At 43.1% G+C, this 23,372-nt stretch overlaps 1 protein-coding gene across 1 annotated transcript in view; it reads left to right on the forward strand.

Annotated features, from left to right (window-relative positions):
* The window catches only part of LOC131975336 (regulator of G-protein signaling 3-like), a 16,300-nt gene extending 754 nt beyond the window's left edge, over positions 1-15,546 (forward strand). Inside the window, exons 2-17 of the mRNA XM_059337983.1 lie at positions 1,581-1,662; positions 1,793-1,898; positions 2,000-2,096; positions 4,019-4,258; positions 4,485-4,524; positions 4,609-4,859; positions 7,427-7,510; positions 10,098-10,209; positions 10,608-10,777; positions 10,947-11,502; positions 12,553-12,785; positions 13,253-13,299; positions 13,396-13,494; positions 14,091-14,152; positions 14,255-14,421; positions 14,549-15,546. Of these exons, the coding sequence (XP_059193966.1) occupies positions 1,581-1,662; positions 1,793-1,898; positions 2,000-2,096; positions 4,019-4,258; positions 4,485-4,524; positions 4,609-4,859; positions 7,427-7,510; positions 10,098-10,209; positions 10,608-10,777; positions 10,947-11,502; positions 12,553-12,785; positions 13,253-13,299; positions 13,396-13,494; positions 14,091-14,152; positions 14,255-14,421; positions 14,549-14,764 (2,562 nt within the window). The 3' untranslated portion in view covers positions 14,765-15,546. The remainder of the gene's footprint in view (positions 1-1,580; positions 1,663-1,792; positions 1,899-1,999; positions 2,097-4,018; positions 4,259-4,484; positions 4,525-4,608; positions 4,860-7,426; positions 7,511-10,097; positions 10,210-10,607; positions 10,778-10,946; positions 11,503-12,552; positions 12,786-13,252; positions 13,300-13,395; positions 13,495-14,090; positions 14,153-14,254; positions 14,422-14,548) is intronic.
* Positions 15,547-23,372: the final 7,826 nt, after the last annotated feature.

Below are 23,372 nucleotides of genomic sequence, written 5' to 3' on the forward strand. Positions count from 1 at the left end.
GTCCAGTTCAGAACCCAGTAGAACCCAGCAGAGTTCAGTATAACCCAGTATACCCCAGTAGAGCTCAGTAGAACCCGGTAGAGTTCAGTAGAGTTCAGGAGAGTCCAGTGGAACCGAGCAGAGTTCATTAGAACCCAGCAGAGTTCAGTAGAACCCGGCAGAACCCAGCAGAACCCAGTAGAGTTCAGTAGAACCGACCTGTAGGTGCAGTAGAGTTTATTTGGCTCCAGTGTTTGTAGCAGTTTTATTAAATTATCAGTTTTTTGAATGGAGCCTGGTCTGAGATCAGCGTCTCTTCTGATTGGCTGCACGGTGTGATGTCACTGCAGGCTGTTTGTCACTTTCTGCGGAAACCTCCAGAGCTGTGTGTGTGTGTGTGTGTGTGTGTGTGTGTGTGTGTTCTTTACCTTTTCACTTGGTCTTTGTTTGGTGTGTTTATTCAGCCCTGAGTGCTGCCTGCAGGCCCCAGGCTGAGCTGTGGCTTGTGTAGCCTGAGAGACCAAACACAGGGCACAGAAATCTGTATTTGAGCCCTGGATTCTGCCTGAAGGGGTTAATCGCCATCAGCTGACTATGATTATTGTTATTACTATTAATAACACTTTAGAACCAGGACATTAACCAGGACCAGGGTGAAGGGCCTGATGATGTCACAGTGATGTCACGTGTGTGTGTGTGTGTGTGTGTGTGTGTGAACTGACTGATCAAACACTGAGTCTCCTGGTGTTTTTAATATCAGGTCAGTCTGAACTCAGGAACATTTAACTTCCTTTGTGAGCAGAGCGCCGACCTTTTCCTCGTCTCGCCACGTTTACACTGTCGCCATGGCAACAGATGTTTGTGTCTCAGCAGGACGCAGCTCTGTCTGAGTCTGTCCACACGTCTGAGGAGGACACTCTGTCCTTAAACTGTCACCACGCTGTCCCTCATTGATCAAAGGAGCGTAGGACAGAAAGTGAGCGTAAAGTGTCATTTCTACATTTCTGATCAGAGAACTGAACTGAGACTAGTGTTTTCATGGAGCTGATAAAACTCTACAAATAAACAACCAAAGCATGTTTAGGTTCCATTATTTATCACTAAAACACCATTAAAGATAAATACATGAATACCATTTTTGGTCATTTTGTGTAATTTTTTCGTCATTTTTACATCTACAGTCATGGAAACATTCTTGATTATCACCAAAATCATTATGAATAAAACATTGAAATGTCTAGATATCAGCTCTTAAATTAAACTCTTATCAGATATTTTGTTGTTATCATTATATTTGTTTGGACAAATTTAGTTGTACCAGCCATTAAAATGAACAAGAAACTGAAGGAAAAAAGGTGAGCTGTAATAATTTTTTCCATGACTGTATTTATATATATATACATATATACATATATATATATATATATATATATATTATTGATGCCACATTTGCACTGTGATTGTAGAGATACGATCGTTTGATGAATCATGTGAACCCTGTTAAACGATTGAGACGCTCAGATCTGAGCTGGTTTCTACAAATTATGACACTGTCCGACACTGTCATCCACTGTCTCAGTGTGTCCTCTCTGTGTCTCCAGGTGGACGTTGTTCGGGGGCCAGATGGTTTTGGCTTCACGATCTGCGGGGACTGTCCTGTGCGTGTCCAGGCGGTGGACCCCGGTAAGAGCCTACATGTCCCAGGATGCATTGTATGGAGATATCTGATGCTGTTGGTGTGAGCCGTGAGGACTGAAGGAACATGGGAGCTGTAGTTAATGCTGGGCTGTGATTGGTCCGTGTGTGTGTTTAGGAGGGCCGGCACTTCAAGCTGGGCTCCGTCAGGGGGACGCGGTCCTGCAGCTCAATGGACTTCCTGTAGAAACCTGGAAGTGTGTCGACCTCGCCCACGCCATCAGGTAGCCCCGCCCTCTTCTGTTACTGTCACTTTAAACTTTATTATAAATAACACACAAAACTTATTGGTTGTGTGTGTGTGTGTGTGTGTGTGTGTGTGTAGGAGCTGTGTGTCTCAGATCTCTCTGGTCGTGTTTAGAGGTTTACCTGAGCTCCGGTCAGGAGGTGAGGCCTGGCTCCGCCCCCCGCCATGCACCCAGGTGAGTTTTTACATTTCATTACATTACATTACATTTGGCTGACGCTGGAGGTTCTAGCCTCAGACCACAGGAATCAAGTAAGTACATAACTTTAAGAGCCAACTGTAACTGCTACAGGAGTGACATACACTAAAGAAGAAGAGGGTTTTTTGTTTTGTTTTTAACTTAGGCGACCATGACTTAATAGAGCTGTTGTTGAAGGACTTGAGTGGAGAGAGGGCAGAGCCAGATACTCCCAGGTGGTGAAGGGTGGAGATGATCTGATGGTCATCAGAAAGGTCCAGTAGGACCACCACACATGAGAGACAGGCCGCTTTCGTTTTGTGAAGCTGTTCAGTTACAGCGAGAAGGGCACTCTCTGTTGAGGGGCCCTTCTTAAACCCGACTGAAGATAGGAGGAGGAGAAGGAGAGTTGAGTGAAGATTGCCTGTTCGAGAGTTTGGAAGAGGAACGGCAGGAGACGGTCTGTAGTTGTCCACTAAAGATGGGTCGAGGGTGGATTTCTTTAGGAGAGGATTCACCCTTGCTTCCTTCAGAGAGTTAGGAAAACAGCCAGTAGTCAAGGAAGTGTTGATGAGATGGGATGGGAGAGGAAAGGAAGGAGGTCCGGAGCAATAGACTGGAACAGGTGGGAAGGGATGGGATCCAGTGGACAGGTGGTGAGACAGGCAGAGGTCACAAGGCTAAGCACTTGAGGAGGAGATAGTGAAGTGAATGCTGAGAGAGTGGGAGATGATGACGAGGAAGGAGGAGAGGCGAGTTGCGAAACTGGATGGGTAAATGAGGAGCTTATGTCCTCAATCTTTCCCAATAAATACTTGATGAAATGGCTCAGTCGGAGGGAGGTTCGTAAAGATGGAGTAGAGCTTCTTTTGGTTGGAAAATTAGCATTGGATCTTGATCTGATAGAAAGAGTTTTTTTCAGCGGAGATCAAAGACAAGAAGGTAGCAAGAAGTGATTGGTAGTTGCATCCGTCCTCAGGGTGTTTAGATTTCTGCCATATCCTTTCTGATACCCGTAGAGAAGCTCTGGTGGCACGCACCGAGTCCGACAACCAAGGACCAGGGGAGGACCTGAGCACTTTCCGAGGAGTGAGAGGAAAGATCGAGTCAAGAGAGGAGGAGAGGGTAGAGAACAACAATGGTTACTGGTGAGGGAGAAATTATGGTTACAGCATGGAATTCGAAGAACCATGGGGAAAACTGTGGCAGTAGATAGAGGGAGAACCAATCGTGGTTATTAAGAAGACCTGTTCCTCCACCCCTACCAGTGGGTCTAGGCCTGTGAGGAAAGGAGAAGGCAGCAGAGAGCTGCAGGAGTGGAAGAGTTGATTGGCGTTAACCACGTCTCAGTGAGGGCAAGGAAGTCCAGTGATTGCTGGGCGGTGAAGCCAGAGATGAACTGTGTATTACAGCAGACTGGCAGGTCCAGAGTCCACCTTGATCAGGTGCTGAGCATGTGTAGAGCGAGCAGGCTGTATAAGGTTGTGGTAAGTACGGTAGCATGAGCGTGGTTTGAAGTATCTAGGAGTAGACACTCAAACCAGAATTGAGTAAGTTGTCATGGTCAAGGGAAAGAGGAAGAAAGATGGTACCAAGAGCAAAGGCACCAGCAACCCCTTTGGCTTTTAGACCTAAAGTCTAGGATTTTAAGGCAGAAAAAAACACTCCCACAGAAACTAGAGAACAAAAGCTCGTAACAGGTCAATTAGCCTCAATAACCAAAACAATGACAAGTCAAAATCTAAAGAAAGGTCAGCAAAATTACAGCAACACCAGGAAGCAAACAGCAGAGCAAAATCAAAGCATTTACTTTACAAGAAACAAGTAGCAAGTTTAAATTCACAAAGTTTAATGCACTGGAGGTAAATGGTGACACCTGCTGGTCGGGACAGGAAGTGATAGTCCTCTCCGTCTCCCAGGCAACAGGCAGGAAGCTGCTGCCTCACCCCGCCCACAGTAAACATGGCCGCCAGCGGGCTCAGGGTGTCCGGGCTGGTCTGGGGGCGCTTGGCTCTCTGTGGCGGGACAGGAAGGAGGAGGAGCCTCAGGACCAGCTAGCCGAGTTCTCGCCGTGCACCGCCACGCTCAAAGGGACCCGAGTGACATCATCACAGGGAGACAATTACATCATCCTGTCACCTGTGGATCCAGAAGGACAGGTGAGTCCATGAGGACAGGTCGGTCCAGGAGGTGAGTCCATGAGGACAGGTGAGTCTATGAGGACTGGTGAGTCCAGGAGGAGAGGTGGGTCCAGGAGGAGAGGTGAGTCCAGGAGGACAGGTGGGTCCATGAGGACAGGTGAGTCCAGGAGGACAGGTGGGTCCACGAGGACAGGTGAGTCCTTCTTTGTACTCGCCATGTGTTAATGCACTCCATCTGTTCCAGGTGTACCAAGACCGGGGCGGGCCGATGGGCGGGACTATAGGTGAGAGGATCAGCTGACTGGTTGACTGATCAGAGTATTGATCTGTTTATTGATCTGTTTATTGATGGTGAACTCTTCTTGCAGGTCGTCTGTACCAGACTCACCCCAGCAGGGGGCACCACCTCCTCCAGGAGCCGCGGCCCGGTTCCACGCGGCGCCCATTCCCCGGCTGCACCTCCACACTGCCGCCGCAGCCCGCCACCTCGCAGGGTCCGCCCACTAACTACGGAAACTACCAGAACTGCACCATCGTCCAATCACATCTGCCCTGCTCCACCTACGGAACATACGTCACCCTGGCGCCCAAAACCCTCATCTTCCCCATCTTCGTCCAGGTCAGAACTTAAAACTTAAAACATAGAACATAGAAGATAAAAACTTAGAACTTAGAACATAGAACTTTAAAACATAGAACATAAAATATAAAAAAAACATCGAACATAGTACTTAGAACTTAGAACATAGAACTTGAAACATAGAACTTGAAACATAGAACTTGAAACATAGAACTTAGAACTTAGAATAAAGAACTTAGAACATAGAACTTACACAATAGAACTTAGAACATAGAACAAAGAACTTAGAACTGACAACATAGGGCTGACAACATACACCTTAGAACTTAGAACAAAGAACTTAGAACTGACAACATAGGGCTGACAACATACACCTTAGAACTTAGAACAAAGAACTTAAAACATAGAACTTAGAACATATGACTTAGAACATAGAACAAAGAACTCAGAACATTGAACATAGAACTGACAACAAAGAACTTATAACTTAGAATATAGAACTTAGACCATATAACTTAGAACAGAGATTCCCAAAGTGTGGTGCACACACCCCCAAGGGTGCACGGGCTGCCCCTAGGGGGTGCGCGAGATGAAAAATGTAATGGCGGTCTGATAATTACACAATCACAGAGATTTCAAACAATTAATACTAGTAATGTTATGATACTATATTATATACAAGGAGCACACCTACAACAAGCATCCATTTTCAAGTATTTATTTATACAGCAAACTATGCCCTTTAACCTCAAAGTGTGTGTGTGTGTGTGTGTGTGTGTGTGTGTGTGTGTGTGTGTGTGTGTGTGTGTGTGTGTGTGTGTGTGTGAGAGAGTGTGCGCACTTTCGCGCGCATTTGCGTGTGTGTGTAACTAAAATCACATAAAGTTACGTGTGGGTGTGTGTGAAGCATGTGTATCTGGAGGAGTGTGCGCGCTTACGCACGCATGTGTGTGTGTGTAACTAAAATCACAAAGTTACGTGTGTGTGTGTGAAGCATGCGTGAAGCATGTGTATCTGGAGGAGTGTGCGCGCTTATGCGTGCATGTGTGCGTGCGTGTAACTGTAATCACATCAAAGGATCAAAGATTTTGTGGTCGACCAATCAGAGCAGAACAATCAACGGAATTAACTGACACTGTAGAATGTTCCGGACCAGTGACAGCAGCCAGAGGTGGACAGACTGGAATTTCTGGCCTTGAACAAAAAGCATTTTTGGCAAAACCATAATACTTTTCATTGATCTGACTTCACTTTGAGTGTCCTGAGTTCTTCCTGAATAGCTACGAAGAAAAATCAAGAAATAGCTTTGTAAGAGCAAAAAAACTTACGTCGCAAAAAATTCGTATTCCATAGAGAAAAGTAATAGCACACTGATCCCGATCAAACTGCACGTTTTGATATATAAGTAGCTACGATTTTTTGATTATATAGTTGTTGATGTATAGTTGTTTTAGCTTCATGGTCATTTAAACTTGCCGCAATTTTTGTTCAATGCGGCTCACAACATTTTCCCCAACTTATCTGCTTTCTGCCTCTGATCCTGAGCCTGTCATCATCCTCTTTGCTCTTAAAAGTGGAAGCTTGCGCATAACTTTGTTGCATTATATTGAAAATGTGTTTCAGATTAATTCAAATGCAAGAGCTCATTGTTGTGATCGTGATTATTTTATTATATGTGTGTTCTGGTCATTTGAGCAGGATTAAACATGCCGCTTTTAATATGGTTATAAAAAAGCTTATTGCTTTTTTTTTTTTTTTTTTGAAGGTGTGGGGGATTGGGGGTGTGTCAACCCAATTTGGACATAAAAGGGGGTGCGCGGCTAAAAAAGTTTGACCGCTGACGTAGAACATAGAACATAGAACGTAAAACATCGAACTTAGAACATCGAACTTAGAACTGAGAACATAGAACTGAGAACATTGAACTTTAAACATAGAACTTATAACAAAGAACCTATAACATGGACCAAATAACTTAGAACATAGAACTGACAACATAGAACTTAGAACTAAGAGCATAGAACATAGAACATAAAACTTACAACTGACATCATAGAACATAAAACTGGCAACATAAAACATATAACTTAGAACATATAATTTAGAACTTACTGCACTACTCCTGCACTTATAAACTGACAACATAGAGCTGACAGCATAGACCATAGAATTTAGAATGTAGAAGAAAGAACAATAAACAAAGAACATAGAACTGACAACATAGAACTTAGAATTCAAAACATAGAAATTAGAACTGACAACATAGTACTTAGAAATAAGAACGTAGAACTTCTAACTTCTAACTGACAACCTAGAACTTAGAACATAGAACTTAAAACTTAGAAAATTGTAGTTAGAATATAGAACATAGATCTTAGAACATAGATCTTAAAATTTAGAACATAGAACTTAAAACAACTGACACCATATAACTTAGAATTTATAACATAGAACTTAAAACCCCGTGTGTTCAGTTTGAATCTGATTATTAGAACCAAAATAAATATCAGAACTTGAACACATCATGTTGTCACTTAGTGCTAGGTCGATGTTCTTTTGTTGTTGTTGTTGTTTACATGTTATGTTGTTGTTGTTGTACTTTTCAGCCTCTGGATCTGTGCAGCCCAGACAGAACCCTGCTGATGTCAGAGGAAATGGTTCTCCACCAGGCCGACCTACTGCCTGCCAAGGTAAATGTTCTGTAATGTAATGTAGTTTACTGTAAATAGCAGTGGCTAACCCTGAGCACTACAGCTGGGCCTTCAGTAGTCCGACCCGCTCCTGTTTTTGCATTTTTTTAATGTTTTAAAACTAATAGTTGTAGCAGTTAACAGTGTAGTAAGCCTAGGGCTCAATATGATTCCAGTCCGTGTAGGTCCTATAGACGGTACCTTCTCCTCTTCTCACCAACCGTCCGGTCACAGCAGCGCCCCAGATTCTCCGTCTTCGCCGTGCCTTCAAAATAAAGTTCCACTCTCCCTTATATTCATGTCATTCAGTCAGTCATTCTCCTTGCTATGAATGTTTTCCCGAACCTCAGACCTCAGCTTTCTTTGGGTCAGTAAAAATCAGTCTCTCCCCTTTCCAGGTGAATTCATTCATTCACCTTTATTTAACCAGGCAGGTCATTAAGAACCAATTCTTATTTACAATGGCGGCCTCAGGTGAACCTCAGAGTTGCCGGTGTGCCAGCGTGTGTTTCACCTGATGATCCCACAGAGCTTTCATGATCGGGGAAAACCGGCGTCGTATGTCGGAGCGCTCTTTTGTCATATCTTCGTAGATTGAGAGAGTGCAGTCCTCCCACCGTATCCCTCTCTCTTTTTTCGCTACTGTCAAAACTTTCTGCCGAGCCATGTAGCGTAGAAATTTCACCAGTATCACCCGCGGTGGTTGGTTGTCACCTGGCCTGGGTCCCCCACTTCTGTGGCTCCTCTCGATCTCATATTCGTCCCCCTGTAGCCCCAATCCTTCGTTCAGTATTTTCCTTATGTAGTCATTCATTGCATTCCCCGTTTCTTTTCCTTCTTTCAGTCCAATCAGTTTAATGTTTTTACGTCTCCCTCGGTTTTCTTGGTCATCAACCCGACTCCAAAGTTGCTCCACTCTCTGTCTTAGCATTTTGTTATCATTAATCATGCTAGCGTTGCTATCTTCCACATCAGCAATGCGATTTTCCGCTTCTTCGAGCCGTGTTTGCAAAGCACTTACTGCGTTCTTGAGTTCTGTTGTGTCCGATTTCATCATCGACACATCGCTCGTCACTTCATTCAAAGTCGAGCTCATCTTTGAAATTTCTGCGAGGATATCCCCCATGTTGTTCCTTTGGCTAGCTTCGCTGCAGGTGGGGCTGACAGGTTTAGCTTGTGTAGCAGCTGAAGTCAAACGCGTTTGTACACTTCGTTTTCCCTGGTTCATTGTGCGATTCGGACCTGCGTAACTTTGTGTAACTTTGACTGTGTAGGACGATCGACTATTTACGACCTTAATTAAACTTTCATGGAGAGTGTATATAAGTTAATTGTTATTAGTTTTTGGCGGAGGACGGGAGCTTATCTACGACGCTGCCATTTCCCAGGTCTCCCTCAAGTGACTCCCGCCTTTCCACTTTCTTAACTTTTTCTTTTAATTCCAGTTCTGGAGTTGGTCTTCCGTTTTTTATTATTTGAAGTTTTTCTGTGAAAGGCCGCCTTGAGAAAGGTGATGCTATCAAGCTAGCCACAGCGTCACTCTCGTCTTCCGCCATTTAACTGTCTCTCAACCGCTCTCACCACTCTGCCCGCTGTTCGGACTTCACAAAGGCCTACGATCTTTTGTTTTTGTCCCGCTCACTTAAAATCAAATCGTGATTGGTCAATTTTCCCATCACTCTCCAAACTAAAACACATAGCTTGGTCTTCCCCGAGATTCGTGAAGTCCTAACCAATTAATGAGCTAGCTAACCGGGCTTCCATAGAGACGGACGATTCTGATTGGATAACATGTTTCAGGACAGTAACCCTTTCATTGCTGATGTGAACTTGACAGTAAACTTAACTTTAGAACATAGATGAGAGAAAATATATTAAATGTATTGTATTAAATTAAATGAGATAGTTAAAAGGGGGGGCCCTGAAGGTTCCCCTCTGGTAAATAGACTGTAAATATACTTTTCTTTACTGTAAATATACTGTATTGTTATTTTGATAAACAGTAAAATGATTAACAGCCTGCAGTAACTGAGATATTTGATTAAAAAAAAACACAACAGCAACACTTCTCTGTTCAGATTATTGATCCTGAACAGGACGACCTCTGAGACCTGGACCAGGATCAGTTACATACACACACACACACACACACACACACACACACACACACACACACACACACAAACACACACACTCAGCTGTTTCTGGGAATCTGCTGCGTTTCAATTTCATGTTTCCATTAAAAGTGAAGACGAGACGTCAGAGCTGAAAACTGAAGCCGTCTGAGACTACAACACCCAGAATCCACTGAGAGACAGACAGGTGCACAGACAGACAGACAGGTCCAGAGACAGACAGACAGGTGCACAGATGGACAGTTTGATAACAACTGTTATATAATATACTATATTATATTATATTTAACCTTCTGAAATACACACCTTTTTATTATTACATGTCTGAACACCACAGAAGAAGAGCTGACACCACAGAGTGAATCAACATTCTGATCAATAATCAATAACGTGATTTCCCACAAACCAGCTACAGCGTAATATAATCTCCTGCGTGTGTGTGTGTGTGTCAGGTGACAGTGTTGATCTACAGTGACCTGCTGCTGTTCACCAGAGAGGACGAAGCCGGACGCTGCAACGTCCTACAGAGTCCCCTGTACCTGAACACACTGCAGCTCAGAGAAGGTACACTGTTGTTGTTATTATTATGATGATTATTAATAAATATTATTATTATTATTATTATTATTATTATTATTATTATTATTTGTATTATTGTAAAGAAATGTTATTGGTGTATCTTTTGTTCAGAAGACACATGAACACATGGAACGATCTGAGCTGTGTAAAGAACTGTGATAAAATGTCCCATAGAACCCAATGAGAAAGTGACTGTAGAGAGGTGATGAACTTTAACATGAAGCAGGATTTAAAGTTAAACATTTATTCAGTTCACTAACTGTCAGTTTATAATGGATAACATGGAGAGGGTAGGACGTACCGTTCTTAATGTGTTGTTTACCATGTATAACATGTTGTTGTTGTTGATGTTTATAGTGTATAACGTGTTGTCTGTGTCTCAGTGGCGTCAGCGCCGCTGCAGATCTACTTCCTGCAGAGTGCGGCGGGCTGCTGGCGGTGTGTGTTCAGCCTGGAGGCGTTCAGCCTGGAGCAGCAGCTCAGAGTCTCCATCTGTCTCCATGACAACATACAGATACAGCTGGTCGCCACAGAGACGGGACGCCAACACCAGGTACACACACACACACACACACACACACACACACACACACTAACTCTGACATTACATAACTGTTTACCTCCTCCTCTCCTCCTCCCCCTCCTCTTCTTCTCCTCCTCTCCTCCTCCTGCTCCTCCTCCTCTTCCTCCTCTCATCCTCCTCCTCCCCCTCCTCCCCTCAGCTCTCAGACCTTCCCTCAGACTTCGGCCTCCTCTCTCTTGGTCAGTCTGACTTCCTCTATCGTCCCTCCTCTCCTTACTCCTCCTCTGAGCCTCCCCTCCATCACTCCTCCTCCACCTACTCCCCCCTCAGACCTGCTTCCCCCTCTCCCTACTCCCCCAGCTCTCCCCTCTCCTCCTCCACTCCTCCCCCCTTCTCCCCTCTCTCCCCGTACACCTCCTGCTCCTCCTCAGCTCCTCCCAGGACCTTCCCCGCCCCCCCTCAGCTCCTCCCCCCGCCTCCCCCCTCCTCCACCCACAGGAGTCCGGTGTGGAAGGAGAGGGGAGCGGAGGAGGAAGAGGAGAGGAGGAAGAGGAGGCGCGAGGAGCTGGAGGAGGTGGAGGAGCGGCAGCAGGGGGAGGGGGAGAGTGCCTCTGAAACATCGGAGAGCGTGGGAAGAGTCTGGGGGCGGAGCCTCCTGCTCAGCCCGCTCCACTTCCACACCAAGGACGAGGAGGAGGAGAGTGAGGAGGAGGAGGAGGGAGGAGGTGCTGAGGAGCTCACTTTCAGACCTGCAGGTCAGTCTGAACACTTTGCTTGAGTGTGCTTGAAAAAGCCACTATCTACTCTCCACCAGGCTTAATCCTAGATTTTATTCTTCTGTTTCTTCTGTGTATTTTTTCGGTTGACTACTCCACCCAGAGTTTTGGTCGCACATACACTAAAAAGGTATCAAATTGACCGGCTCAGCCATGACAAGTGTGATATGACTTTTCTAAAGGTTTTGGCAAACGGGTTTCAAAGTATTAGCCAAAAACACACCAAAAAATCCTCTGAATGTTACCTTATGGAGAGGCTAGAGTGGATGACATGATTGCTAGAGTGGAGAGGGAGAGAAAAATTTTAAAAATAAATAAATTTGGAAACTGTGCTTGAGGCCGCAGATGCCACTCTACAGAAATAATTTATATATAGAAGCGTAGGAAAATGTGTCTTCTCCCTCACATTGGTCTGCTAAAGCTGTCAGAGTTACAGTTTGGGCTACAACCTCATAGACTGCCATGGTAAAAAGGAGGGAACATTTCTGGAGGAAAGCAGAGGTACCAGTTTCTTCTGATCGCTCTAAAAAACAATTTCTTCATTTTTCTTCACAAAACACATATGTAGACGTTCAGGAAGAACTGAGGATGCTCAAAGTGAAGTTTGTTGATTGATAGTAGCCATGGTTTGGACAAAAATGCTTTCTGTTCGAGGAAAACTCTCACCTGTTTATCTCTCTCCGTCATTGGCTTCACAGGAGCAGTTGAGTTCAGTTGATTGCTCTGCTCTGATTGTTGGCTGCCACCTGGCCCTGGTTGCTTAGCTTCCAAAGCCTGCGAGTTTTATAGACTAACTGACATGTTTTATACACTAACTGACGAGTTTCACACTACTTTCAGACAGACAGACAGGGACAAACACATACACCAACACCTGCTTTATTTTCTTACATGACTTCCTCCTCTTTTCCATTTTGAGAACAATTCAAATGGTAATCTAATACTTGTACATTTAAAATTTCTTTAGAAATTTTGTAGTTTAAAGTTTATCTTCTCTTCAGGAGAATCAGCTGTTTGACTCTGTTTCAGCTCTGCGCCGCTCTCTCTCTGAGGGTTCTCTGCTGCAAGAGCCTCGCTCGCCCCGCTTCCTGTCAGACAGCACCATCTACCGCCTCACAGGCCCCGCCCCCTGCCTCACAGACCCGGTCCCTCGCCTCACAGGCCCCGCCCCTCGTCGCCCCTCCACTCACACCCTGAGGAACCAGCTGACCAGGGAGGGGGGATCCCTGCACCACATGCTGCTGCTGCTCAACGGCACCAAGGTACAGACCAGGACAGACGAGTAGAGACCAGGACAGACCAGCAGAGACCGGGACAGACCAGGACAGATCAGCAAAGACTAGGACAAACCAGTAGAGACCAGGACATAGAACAGGACAGACCAGCAGAGACCAGCACAGAGACCAGGACAGACCAGCAGAGGCCAGGACAGACCAGGAAAGGCCAGCAGAGACCAGCACAGAGACCAGGAAAGACCAGCAGAGATCAGCACAGAGACCAGGACAGACGAGGATATACCAGGACAGACTAGCAGAGACCAGGACAGACCAGCAGAGACCAGGACAGACCAACAGAGACCAGGACGGACCAGTACAGAGTCCAGCAGAGACCAGGTCAGACCAGGGCAGACCAGTAGAGACCAGGACAGACCAGATGAGAGCGGGACGGACCAGGACCGAGTCCAGTAGAGACCAGGAAAATTGAGTCTGTTCTTGTTTTGTTTGTTCAGGATTCTGAGTTCAGAAACCTTCAACTGAAAAAGAAGACCAAGAGTCTGTACGTATACACACACACACACACACACAGACACACAGACACACACACACACACAGTCTGAACGTGTACTCTGATTGGTGGATCTGTTTCTCTCAGGGCCGCTGACGTTCGGACTCGTCTGCCGTTTCTACGGCGAAGGAAGAACAGCCCCTTTATCCATGGTAACAGTTTGGAGAAAGCTCTGAGAAACAACAGGTTGGTTCTTCTGCTGGATTCTGGTGGGTCCTGGTGAGCCCTGCTGGGACCTGCTGGGTCCTGGTGGGTCCTGGTTGGTTCTACTGGGTCCTGGTTGGTTCTGGTTGGGTCCTGCTCGGTCCTACTTGTTCCTGTTGGGTTCTGCTGGGTCCTGTTTGACTCTTCTGGGTCCTGGTTGGTCCTTCTGGGTCCCGATTGGTTCTGCTGGGTCCTGGTTGGTCCTGCTAGGTCTTGCTGGTTCCTGATTGGTCCTGCTGGGTCTAGCTGGGTCCTGATTGGTCCTGCTGGGATCTGCTAGGTCCTGATTGGCTCTGCTGGGTCCTGGTTGGTCCTGCTGGATCCTGCTGGGTCCTGATTGGCTCTGCTGGGTCCTGGTTGGTCCTACTGGGTCCTGATTGGGTCTGCTGGGTCCTGGTTGGTCCTGGCGGGTCATGGTGGGTCCTGGTTGGTTCAGCTTGGTCCTGCTGGTTCCTGGTGGGTCCTGGTTGGTTCTGCTGGGTCCTGGTGGGTCCTGCTGAGTCCTGGTTGGTTCTGCTGGGTCCTGGTGAGTCCTGGTGGGTCGGGTGTGTCTGAGGTACGTTTGTTTTGTGTTTCAGGCCATCTGTGCAGCAGGTTCTCCGGTGGGCAGACAGTCTGGAGGCTCTGCTGACCAATCAGTGTAAGATACATCACTTCCTGTTTGTCTCTGTGGGCGGAGCTTGCATGATGACAGGCTGTTTCTATTGGTTCACTGTGTCCTTGCTCTCTCCTCGTTGGTCAGATGGTCTGGCGGTGTTCCGTCACTTCCTGCGGTCAGAGTTCAGCGAGGAGAACCTGGACTTCTGGTTGGCTGTGGAGAGATTTAAGAGGACACGCCCCCTCAGCAAACTCTCTGCCAGAGCTGCGAAAATCTATGACGAGTTTATTTCTACTAACGCAGCGAGACAGGTACCTGCCTGCCTGCCTGCTTGACTGCCTGCCTGCCTGCCTGACTGTCTGTCTGTCTGTCTGTCTGTCTGTCCTCTGATTGGTCCTGTGACCTGTCATGTGATCCAGCTGCTCTCTCTATCTCCAGGTCAATGTGGACTCGTCCGTCAGAGAGTCAACCAATCAGGGCCTGCGTCTGGGCGTCCACCCCGAGTCCTTCCAGCGGGCCCAGGACCAGGTCTTTGGCCTGATGGAGACCGACAGTTACCAAAGATTCCTCAAGTCCCGCCTCTACGCCCAGCTGGCCAATCACAGCTCACAGATGTCCAATCAGTGCGGAGCGGGCAGCATCGCTGTTGGCTAATCGTGAGCGAGGAGGAGGAGGTGGAGTCAGTCTGATTGGCTCATCGGTTCAGACAACCAATGAAAGAAACGCTGCAGATGCATTATGAGAAATGTTGTTTTTAATCTTTTTATATTTTTAAATAGACACATTGAACTTTAGTATTTTTTTTTAATAATCAGTTCATATAATTAATTTGTTTTACAGATTTTAACTTTTTATTCCAACATGAGAAGCTTCTTCCTGTTCATTCCCATGAAACAGTGAGTCAGGAGGCAGAGCTTATCAAACCAAAATGTTTCTAACGTCACTACATCGAGTCGTACGAACTTATTTATTGTCACTTTTATTTTTCTCACGTTAAAGAGGAAGCTTAGTATGTTTTTATTTAGTTTCATGTTTTTAAATAATTTTGTTCCAAACATTGATGTTTTGGTTGAATATGCTTTAGTCACAATGTTTTTTCCAATAAGCTAATGTTAGCATGCTAACAGGCTAAGCTAACGTAACTTCAGTTTTTGAAGTTTTGTATTGAAACAACATGTTTATTCCCTAAAACCACTAAAATCTCTCTGTACCTGTCTGGTTTAGGTCATTGTTAATAATCAACACATTTATATCCAACATGTGAATTAATGACGTGATGCTAAATGTTAGCATGTTAGCATTTAGCTGCTGACTGCTCGACTCTATTCATATTGTAAACGTTTGACAGAATAAGTTTTCTGTATTACAAGATTATTAAAATGTTTGTGCTGATGAAGATAGAAGCATTCTACAATAAACGTTGGACTTTTGGTTAAGATATGAATATTTAAATAACACATTTATACTTTACAGGATCTGATCTGGTTAATGTTCATTCAGAGATTCACTTTATTTTCAAATGTTTCAGCTGTTTCTGCATTCAAGTAAACATCTCAGGAATCTTTGAGTGAGTTTTCAGAGCCAAGCAGATTTATAAAGTGTCTGTCCTGGACATCCCTGACATCACATTAGGCTTTTCAGTTCATGGAGGTTGGACCCCTTTCTGTCCCAGAAACCCAGTTTTATAGCCTAACAAAGTTTACTGAGAATGTCGGTAGAATCTCTCCAGGAGGTACCCTTCCCTCTCTAACCGTTGATTCGTCAGTTTAATCAATATAGGGACATGTCATGCCACCAAGCAGAGAAGACCGTTATCTCCTCTGCCCAGGACACCATATCTGTTACCAAAACATTCAACACAACCTCCTGCCTTGTTATGACTTGCAGAGATATTAGTGGAGACACAGATGTTGCAATGTGCACATAAAATACAAAGCATACAATATATCTTTTTGTGATAATAGAATCTTACTAAGTTTAAGCAGTTGGAATAAATGTATTTAGAGTAATCACAGTTTCTAAACCAATATTAACACACAATCATAATCGTATCAAAAGCATATTGCATGATTAATCCATAATTGCATAGAGCGAGGGCAGACACACAGTTAGTGAATTACGCATGCATTTGATAGTGACCCCATACACAGAGACAGACAACAGAGACAGAAAACAGAGACAGAGTAGCAGATTATTTCGAACAGACACAAGACCTATAGCCGAATAGATTTTTTCCTAAAATCCAAAACACTCACCTGCTCTGTTATAGATTGTTAAATAGGAAATATTCTTATTTGCGACCATGCTTGGGCTGGCTTGAACTTGTTACCCCAGAGTGAGAGAAGAAAGTCTTATAGATGGTGTTTAAACTCATCCCTTCTCCAGGACCCAGAAAATGTAGAGTGGTTAGGGACAGAACTAAAGAATTATTAACTGTATCATGGGCAGTGTGGCGTGGGCCCTAAAGAGTGTGATCAGGAATGTATTATCTAACACAGACAATTAAAACACAGGAGTTGCTAGAATTGGAAAATGTAATTAAACAGGCTGAAACAGAGTTGAAGCAACAAATGAGAAAACTGATCAAGTTAAAATGTCAGTATAATGACATACTATCCCATGAGGTTGAATTTAATTTATTCGGGGCTAGACAAACATATTTTGAGTCAGGATTTGTTCTATAAAGCAGAGGGAGATGGCCTCCACTATTCCTGGGGACCTGCTAACTGCAACTGTGATATTAATCAGGCCTTTAAAGAATTGTATAGTACATCTACCTTTAATCAAGAAGACATTCATTTTTCAGTTAACAATACATCTACTGATGCACAGACTTGGACACATCATCAGTGTTGGATCCTAGACTCACTGGGAGTTTCGGGTCTTGCAACAGACACCCTCATCCACCCTCATCAGTGGCATGCTACACCCACTACAACCACTGCTCTCCCTTTTTCAACCAGAGCCATGTGGAGGCTTTTCTGCTGCCTCCACATTGTTGCCTATGGCCCTTCTACAGTTGACACCCATTATGCCTAGTGGGCCGTAGGCTTTGCTCAGGGAGTGGCTGGTAAACCCCCGACAGCCCACCTCCACTGGCACCTGGTCTTCCACCCGTTCCTCCGACAATCCTCCACCAGCTCCTGGTACTTCTCCCTCTTTCTTTCTCGGGCCTCCTCCGCCCTCTCCTCCCAGGGAACCGTCAGCTCCAGCAATAAGAGTTGCTTTGTGGCCTCTGAGACCAAGATGATGTCAGGTCTCAATCTGGACTGGGTGATGTGTGGTGGAATTTTCAGCTGCTTTTCAAGGTCAACTGTCATCACCCATCATCATCTCTTCCAAAATTGACAGAGGAACAGAGGGATTTTCTAGACTTAGATATTACTATTGAGGAGATTAAAGGGGTAATTAAGGCTTTATACCTTCAAGTAAAGAACTTGGGTCTGACGGCATTACTGGGGAATTCTTTAAGAGCTTTACGACAGAGGTAGCTTCACCTTTACTAGAGGTGTATAAGGAAGCACTGGGTAGGGGTGTACTGAGACAGGCCCTTATTAGTCTAGTTCCCAGAAAGGTGAAGGTTTGATTTAATGCAAGAATTATCGTCCTGTTTCATTGATGCAAATAGATGTTCAGATAATTTTAAGATTTTGGCAAAGTGATTAGACAGTGTAATTACATCACTGATACATTCATTGGTAGTCGTAGGTCTTTAAAAAACATTAGACGCCTTATTGGTGTCATGTGGTCGGTGGCTGATGCCCAGTTCCAGGTTGCTGCAATCTTTTTTTGACGCCGAAAAGGCATTTGACATGGTTGAATGGTGATATTAATCTAAATTTGAGAAGAGTTTGGATTTGGTACTACCTTTATAAAATGAATTTATGTGTTATAGAAGCACCCAGAATCAGCAGTACAGACCAATGGGCTTCTATCAGATTATTTGATGTTGGGGGGAGGAACCAGGCAGGGTTCACGCCTATCCTCTTTGCTCTTCTGTTTAGCCATTGAGCCTCTTGCAGCAGCCATACGGGGGGCAACTGATTTTCTGGGTGGGATGGTACATAAATTGATGCTCTATGCTGATGACATTCTATTACTGTTTCCGACCCCAGCAGATCTGTGCCTTGTCTTCTTTGAATTATAGACTTATTTTCTAAATTTTCTGGCTACAGGGTGAATGAGTTCATGACTGTTTGGCTATCTGATTTCCTAGACAGCTGAAAGAATTGGTCAAAGTCTATTTTGACCCATTATTACAAAAAAAATCTTGTGATGTTGAAAGATGGGCGACTTTTAATCTGTCCATGGCAGGTAAAGTTAATGTGTTGAAAATGGTCTGTGTTCCCAAACTTAATCACCTTATCCAGTACCTCCCCTTAGAAATTCCACCTACTGTGATTTAAAAGGTTCGACCGGATATCCAAGACATTTATTTGGAACCTTAAACGCCCTGCTTGAACCACAGCAAGTTACAAAGACCAGCTGATAGAGGAGGGTTAGGGCTGCCAAAGATGTTGTTTTTTGATGATTTTAACCCAATAAAGACTGAACTGTGAAATAATTGCCAGAAAATTCTTTTTTTTGTGTTCATTGAACCTGCTGACAAATTAAAAACCAATTAAATATAAATTTGCATATATGAATTCTAATTTGTATCATATTTCATACATCAGGTCTTTTTGTGCAATGTAGCAACACATTGCACAAAAAGACCTGATGAACCACAGTTTGTTTTTCTTGAACTAACTTATATTTTTAGCCAATCAAAACTTTCACTTTCCTTTTAACATTTTCCTCAAACACATAAAATATCTTTTTTCCATATAACGCATAATCAAACATCTGCTGATATGAAGTTTTCTTGCAGCAATGACAGATCCACCAGTGGAACCAGCAGATCATTCTTGCTACATCTGTATATTTGTTGCTCAGTTTGTTTATCTTCAATACATCTACAATGCTCTTTTTTTGCCATCTAAAAATACACGAGAGATATCTTAATTTAACTCTAATTATACCTAATTATGTCAGTTAAACCTTTTACTTAGTTTACCTAAATGAGAAAAAATACTTGTTGATTTATTTAATGTATATTGTATGAAATGCCAAAAAATGACAATTTTCAAATAAGTTATCGTTAATACCTGCTGTATCAAATTTATACACACATTTTCAACACGGTTTTACTATAAATTAAGTTATGAAATATGAATACATTTTACATTACATTAGTCCATTAAATACTCATATTGAGGTATCAGTGACAGTTTTAAAGTTTTTTTTATCTTAACTTTTTCAAAATTGACAAAATATTCTTGAAAAATGACATGTGGGTCACTGATTGATTGATGCATTACCGGTAATTACTGACCCCTGGTGGATTACCCAGCTACTGCATGTATCTGATTGTATACATCAGGTTTTATCAGGAAAAAAAATATCACATTGATGATGTAGAGGTCTCAAAAACTCATGTATCAAATGTGATACATTCAGTTTTATAGGGTCAATTTAAGGCACCTGGCCAATTGGTCCCTCCCTCCCTGTATTGTGAAGGTTCTTTGAGATCTGTTGGGGAGCTGGTGCGGCGGTGCAGTATCCCTACATCCCACTTTTTTAAGTAGCTGCAACTCCAACACATGGAGTTATGGAAAATGACACAAAGCAGCTGTTTATTATTTCATGTTGATTCAGACTCTTGGTAGTGGGCCCATCTCAGCTCTGAACTTGACATGCAGTGATGACGACTGGAACAGAATTAGTAAAAATGTTGTTTCAAGGGATGCAAGAATATGCCACAAGGACGCAAGGAAATTAATCAAGGAAGTGGAAACGATTTAGGAGACATTAGACCTCCTTCCCTTTGAAGCATCATGTGAAGCGACGTCCGTTTCTAATGACGGCGGCAGATCACAGCTGGATCAGCTGTCAGTCACTTTGACAGCTGTAGAGATGCACTAATAATAATAATAATAATAATCATAATCAGCTTTCAGTCGGCTTTAAAAGCTGTAGACATGCACTACTACTACTACTACTACTAATAATAATAATCAGCTTTCAGTTGGCTTTAACAGCTGTAGACATGCACTAATAATAATAATAATAATAATAATAATAATAATACTAATAATAATCAGCTCTCAGTCGGCTTTAACAGCTGTAGACATGCAATAATAATAATACGTTTAACAAACAGCTGCACATGAATAACAACCTGCATTGTGTATTTATATATTGAACTGTGTCCTGCTCAGGGGCACGGGAATGCCTTTATATTATATTATTTATTATTATTTTCTTCTGTATAGGGCTATGAAAAAAAAATACGGACAAGTGCAAACACACACACACACACACACACACACTTCATCCATGGCGAGGAATAAAGGCTGGGAACAATAAACCTGCTGCTGCTGTGAAAAAAGCTTAGATGAGTCGGAAAAGAAACCGCTCCGTGTGACGAGAGGCTGGAGGGGAGCGCGCAGTGGGATCACTCATAAACAATCACTCTGATAAAACACCCAAAACAGAGTGAGTCATGGAGAAGAGGAGACATCCCGTGGGTAGAAACAAATGAAATGTGGTGATGTCGTACCATCACCTCATGTTATGTGTTTTTAGGCCATGGTGGCTGGGCCCCACTCCCATGGGTCCATATTTATTTATTTATTTTATACAAGGCCCTAATACACCGTCATAGTAGACGATGCTGGTGATAAATTCAACGAACACCGGCCAATGTTTTATAAAGTTATATGATTAAAGTAAAATGTAAATTATGTCACTCAGATCAAAACTACACTCAGCAATGATCAGCCTCATGTGGGAGTGATGAAAATGACAATGACATATTTTTCAGTGTTTTGCACCACTCCTGACTCTGGCAATTATGTTAAATCCCCTTTATTGGGAGCCTTTGGTAGGGGATTGTAACAGTGACAAAGTCCAACAATTCTGGACCATTATTTCTGATAATCTATGTGAGATTACAGACATGCAAATTCTATTTAGTCCTAGATTATTTGTTTTGAGTGATCATTCAGTTTTGACAGGACAGGAAAACATATTAAAAGCTTTGTCCAAACTAGTATTACGATTGGTAGACAAATACTTGTCAGGGCATGAAGACGTAGGCTGTAGAGAGATCAACCCTGACCCATGTAAACAGCTGGGTAGACTGGATCTATATGAAGCAACGTTTCTAAATTGACACAGTCGACCACAAAATTCTTTTAGACCGCCTTAGGGACTGTGTGGGTGTCAGGGGGACCGCCTTGGAGTGGTTCAGGTCCTACCTGTCAGAGAGGTCTTTCTCTGTCAGGCTGGGGGACTCCACTTCGTCCTCCACCCCACTTCATTGTGGGGTCCCCCAGGGATCTATCCTGGGACCTATCCTATTCGCAGTATATCTCCTCCCCCTTGGAGAGATTTTTCATAGACATGGCATTTCTTATCATCTCTACGCTGACGACTGCCAGATTTATATGCCATTGTCTAAGGAGAGCCACTGCCCCCTGACACCCCTATTCGACTGTCTATGTGATGTCAAGGCTTGGTTAGCCCAGAATTTCTTAAAACTCAACGGGGAAAAACGGAGGTTATGATGTTTGGCAGTGCCCTCATCGACCTGGGACCCCTCACAGAGTATGCACGTCTTAAAGTCACCAGCCTTGGCATCACCATAGACAGCGATTTTAAATTTGATAAACAAATTAATAACGTTTTAAAATTTTGTTTTTATCATCTTCGTCTTTTATCAAAAGTGAAACCGTTTTTATCTTTTTTTTATTTTAACCTCTTTGAACAGATCGTGCACGCTTTTATTTCAAGTCGACTGGACTACTGCAATGCTCTGTACTCAGGCATCAGCCACAAAGCTCTCTCTCGTTTGCAGTTAGTCCAGAACGCCGCGGCACGACTTTTAACAGGGGCCAAAAAGCGGGAACACATTACCCCGATCCTTGCGTCTTTGCACTGGCTTCCTGTTAATTTTCGGATTGAGTTTAAGATTTTATTGTTTGTTTTTAAAGCTTTGAATGGACTGGCCCCACAGTACATCAAGGACCTCATCCAAATTTATACTCCAGCGCGTGAATTGTGGTCCTCTGTGTCTTTTATTTATTTTTATTTATTTTACTACTTTTAACTGCGTCTTTTATTTAATTTTACTATGTTTATCTGTTTGATTGTATTGTTTTATTTGTGGCATCATTTTAGATTTATGCACTTATTATTTATTGCTGATTGGTATATGGAATTGTTGATTTATTGTTGATTTTATGTACAGCACTTTGGAGACGTTTGTGTTGTTTAAATGTGCTATACAAATAAAGGGGATTGGATTGGATTGGATAAATTTAGGTATATATAGTGGAGAGATGTTAGTTTTCAGTTAATACCAGTGCTTCTTATTTTTGTATGAATTTAAGTTTGCTATTATAACTTTTGATTTCTTTATTTGTTAACAAATTATTTCTTTTTATTTTTCTTTTCTTTTTACTTATTTGTTGTATTGACCTTCCTTCGATGAGTTTGACTTTATTTTCTGTGTGTGTGTGTGTGTGTGTGTAATAGTTGTACGTGAAAGAGCACAGATGCTGATACTGTTTGTTTATTTTTGTTATTGTTGAAAAAAAAATGAAAAAAAAAAACATTCTTTGCAATGTCCTTTTTACCACCACAACACTTAATTTATGTAAAATATATATATCATAATAAAAAACTTTTGTTTTCGAATATATGAATATATTCAGAATATATAAAATAATCTGCATCACGAGTACTTTTACCTCAAACAAATTAGATATTAAATATTAGATATTAAATATTGATCTGATTCTGATTCAGTCTGACCTGTTGTTCTTTACTAACATTCAGTTTAGAAGTTACATTAATAATTAATAATTAAAACAACTTTATAGTAAATATAAACACAGACACATGTTTCTGATTAAACCAGAACTCTCTCTCTCTCTCTCTCTCTCTCTCTCACAAACACACAAACACACAAACACACAAACACACATATAAATGTGGAGACACTCAGAGTCATGTGATCATGTGACTCTTTTTATCTGGAGGTTGAGCTGCTGAGACAGGGTGTGTCCTCTACGGGACGTGTCCTCGTCGGGACGCGTCCTCTACAGGACGTGTCCTCGTCGGGACGCGTCCTTGTCCTCTGGACAGAAACAGACGACGTCTGAAGGTTCGACATGTTTTATTAAACACCAACAGAACGGATCATGTGACAGAATCT

Source organism: Centropristis striata, chromosome 7 (genome assembly GCF_030273125.1).
Source record: "Centropristis striata isolate RG_2023a ecotype Rhode Island chromosome 7, C.striata_1.0, whole genome shotgun sequence".
Lineage (NCBI taxonomy): Eukaryota > Metazoa > Chordata > Actinopteri > Perciformes > Serranidae > Centropristis > Centropristis striata.